This window comes from Bombus impatiens, unplaced genomic scaffold (genome assembly GCF_000188095.3).
Source record: "Bombus impatiens unplaced genomic scaffold, BIMP_2.2 scf_0452, whole genome shotgun sequence".
Taxonomy (NCBI): domain Eukaryota; kingdom Metazoa; phylum Arthropoda; class Insecta; order Hymenoptera; family Apidae; genus Bombus; species Bombus impatiens.
This window is the reverse complement of record NT_176871.1, coordinates 1,399,358-1,403,236: the sequence shown is the minus strand read 5'-3', so window position 1 is coordinate 1,403,236 and position 3,879 is coordinate 1,399,358. Positions and strand designations below refer to the sequence as shown.

The 3,879-nt window shown below is 45.0% G+C and overlaps 1 protein-coding gene across 1 annotated transcript in view; it reads left to right on the top strand.

Moving 5' to 3' along the window:
- LOC100749057 (mushroom body large-type Kenyon cell-specific protein 1) overlaps positions 1-3,879 on the top strand; it is a 35,564-nt gene that overhangs the window by 27,642 nt on the left and 4,043 nt on the right. The window contains exons 8-11 of the mRNA XM_033321459.1: positions 1-130; positions 1,341-1,385; positions 2,463-2,703; positions 3,521-3,878. The exon at positions 1-130 is cut by the window's left edge and continues 5 nt beyond it. Of these exons, the coding sequence (XP_033177350.1) occupies positions 1-130; positions 1,341-1,385; positions 2,463-2,703; positions 3,521-3,878 (774 nt within the window). The remainder of the gene's footprint in view (positions 131-1,340; positions 1,386-2,462; positions 2,704-3,520; position 3,879) is intronic.

The window sequence follows — 3,879 nt, the reverse complement described above, 5'->3', positions numbered from 1 at the left end:
CGGCGCCCCAGCCACCACCACCACCACCATCACCACCACCACCACCACTACTACTACTACTACAACTACAACACCACCAAATACGACCCAAAACGCCTCCGCGACCACTCCGCCCCCGCAAGTGGATGAGGTAGGTTTTGGGGACAGAACAAGAGAAAGAGAAACCGGAAAGCGAGAGAAGAAGTGAGAGGCAAACAGAGGGTGCGGGAACATGTAATAAAAAAGAGCGATGATACGATAAATCACGTCGTATCTGTACCTAACTTTCTATAGCAGAGGGAATCAAGTATCGAGAATTGATAATCGAGTAACTGAGAATTGAGAATTGGCAATTGATCGAGAATTGAGTAATCGTAACAGCAAATATACCGAACTGAGAGAGCGTGCAAACTGGAAAGTATCTTATAGGGTCGAGTGTGGATCGCTAGGATGTAGATCGTTTTTCGAAACCACGCTTCTTCTGACACTGGTGGCACGAGTTTCCTTCTCGGTGACAGTCGTCGACCGAGTTATCGTTACGTCGAGAATGTCCGATAATCGTGTCAGTGACGGTAGGAGGAATAGCTCCAATATTAAATCGAGAAATTATATTCATCTCGCAAAAGAAAAAAGAAAAAAGAAAAAAGAAAAAAGAAAAAGAAAAATAGAAAGAGGAAAAGGAAACGTTTCCTCTCGTAGAAGTTTCTACGTAGAAGATTCGGTGGTGATTTTCCGTCTCTAAAGTATCTCCATGTGTTCGATTCGATTTCCAATTCTTCGTATACGTATGATTGTTTAATTAAAAAGTCTACCGTGCAGTTCCTTTCAGGTTCGATACACGTTCCACCGTCATTAATCATAAGTTATCGGACGTTGCGAGGAAAGATTACGCTCGATAGAGGAGATGATGCCTTTGGACGCGATTTATCTTAAGCGAAAGATGACGCATCCAAGGACAAGGAGAGAATATGACGGAGAGGGAATGGGGAGGGGGGTTGCAGAGAGATATAAAAGACCAGTTGAATCTCGATAATTCGTTCGCGAAGGAAGACCGCCTATTTGTATCTAAGTGTGGTTTTGGTTAGGAAGAACGAATGGAGCTTCCCCAAAACATACCTCTGCCACGGTGATCGTAGAGTTCGCGTGAACCGATCAACTCGCGAACTGTATACGGGTACAGAAGATTGCAACTGTCGTACGAGCATATTCCATCTTCTAATTTGACTATAAATAAAGGAAAATGAAGCTGATTAATACGAAGATGGATCGGTTCACGCGGTTCGTTATCGGTTGCCGTGATGCTCAGTAGTGTCGAATGTTTTTGCATGGGCTGTTTAACTTTTTTATCTCACTATTTGTAGTTTAACACACGGCCGCTTGGTCTTGGCGAGGTTGCAAGACTCGAGGTAAGTCTTCGGGACGATCGTTTCGAGCCGAGAGGAGAGAGTTCTTCTTGGATGCGAGCTTTTGTTCGCGACGGGCTCTTAGGGCCCTCGAATTCGTTGTCACGAGTACATACGCTTTTTTTCCGACCTCGACACCATGCATCCTCGATGTGTTTTGTACAGACGATCGTGCTTCAGTATTACTAGTACAGCTGTCGATTTTATGGTGCAAGGGAATGTCAGGAAGTAATGGTTTCTACGTGGCGTTGCAATATAGCAAGGCATGCTGACAAGTGGCGTGGCTTATCCGGCAACATATATTCGAGAAACTGATACACGTTAGACGAAAATTAATTTTCCAAAAGCGTCCGTAATATCTTGACATTCGAACGATGCACGACGCTTGTTGGGAAATGGATCTTGGAATATCGAATAATCGATGGTTCATTTTCCTTTTTAACGACGTTCTGCCTGGTGTCATTAGGAGAAGCGCAGGTAGTTTAGTCCTGGTAGATTTTTTTAGTTTGAATGCATGTTGTTTGAGTAATATTTACGAGGCAATGGCCGGTGTGTAGCACCGGGTCCTTTTTATTCGTCGGAGAGCGAGACACTTTCGAGCTGGTTTTCAATTTTCGACCATGCCTTTCTCTTTCTTTTCGCGCGAAAAACCACCCCGGTACAGGAAACTTTACATGAGAGTAACATTTGGGCAAAGCGTTCCTTTCTTTTTCTGTGTCCTTTTTATTTTTGTATACGTCGTACATGCTTTTTGCGAACGATTCTATCTGGCAAATTCCTGCATGACGCTTGGTCATTCTGCATTCGACGAAGAAGAGTGTATCTACATGGACAACCGACACTGTTACAACACAGACATACACGCAAATACAAACACAGAAGAACGCCTCTCGATGAAATCCTGCTAGCGAAAAGAACGTCGCCAAGAAAGTGTTATACCGATTTAACGATAATGATCGACGTAAGAGGAGACTTTCCTCGAGAGGATCGATCGATGTTAACGATTCGTGTTTCGAATTATTCGTTTCCTTATCGCGGCTAGAATGTGTGGAATACGCTAGAAAAAAATATTCTTAACAGGTGGACGACAAAGAACTGTCCGGAGCGGAAGAGGAGAAAGAAGTGGAGAAAGCTCTGTTGAAGCCACTGTTGTCTTTGGAAGACCTTGTCAGGTTTTCCGCCCTCGAAGGAAGCGGCGGTGATTCCCTCAGAACGTTGCTACAACGAGGACACGAGACGGGAGCCGAGTGGCCAGGGCTCGAACACGCCAACATCGGCCCGTATATTCAAAAGATGCTTGCAGCAGCTGCGCCATTTAAAGGTGAGAAACACGCTTAACCCTTTTTCCAGTTGGCTTCTTTTCGTTTTTCTTTCGTTAAGAACATCGAACCAACGAATTTTTAAGCGCGTCGTGCTCCCACGAAGACAAATATTGTTAAAACATTCTCGAACTACTCTCAGCGTATTATATATATACCTTTTACAATTACACATAGTACACGCGGCGATTACGAAAAGTATTTGCGCGTCGTTATAGTTGTTGTAACATTTACGTGTTATTGAATGCAATCATATGTTAAATTCCGCGTTATCTAGTATTATGAAGATTCCTTCTTACGATGGAGATGCAGAGTATGTGCAGATACATTTTATAGCTCGCAGATCTATCGAAATGTGTGTAGCTTAGGTTAGAGGAAATGAAAACAAAAGTAAAAACGAAAATCGGTATTTTCGCAAGTGGAAGATAAAATTCGCGATAGCAACCATAGTAGGAAAGCTAAGTGCGTGAAATGGTGTACGTCCGTCGAAACACGAGATTTGGGTTATTTCCGATAGACGTTAGACCGTCTCATTCGCCGACCAGTGTATAGCAAGGGCCGAGACGAAAGTCGAAAAGTGTATTACGAGCGAGTAGGTCTTCGGAAATCGATAGAAGCCAGATGGTGGTCGACGGGTCGGCGACACTTTTTCCACTTTCTGAATGGAAGTTCGTTTAAGTGGCTTAAACAGTTCTCAGGGGCTAATCCGCGATTACGACAAATGTTCGTAGGCGTGAAGAACCAACGAAATCGTATTTCTTAACAAACACGTACGCTCCTTTTGATTGATAACTGAAACTATCTCTGTCGTATCAACAGGCATGGAGACGCAAGACTATCGCATTCCAGAGGTGATGAGAAGGCTGATGAGCGAAGACAAGAGGCTAAACAAAAGCGTAAACGGGGACCAGTCGCAGCCACCGCATCAGCAGCTCCATCACCATCAACCGCACTCGACGCACCCGCAAACCCAGGCACAGTCGCAGACGCAGCAGCAGCAACAACGTGGCCCGATGACGAACGACGACTTCAACCCAAACATCGAGGAAGAGGCGAGCGACAGTGCTCAAGGCAGAGCGATCCTCAAGATTCCGTCCTACAAGCCCGCGAGCACGCCTGGATGTTCGAGCAAGAACGGCGAGCCAACGTCGGCCGCATTCGCGCAAGGATTCGCGGCT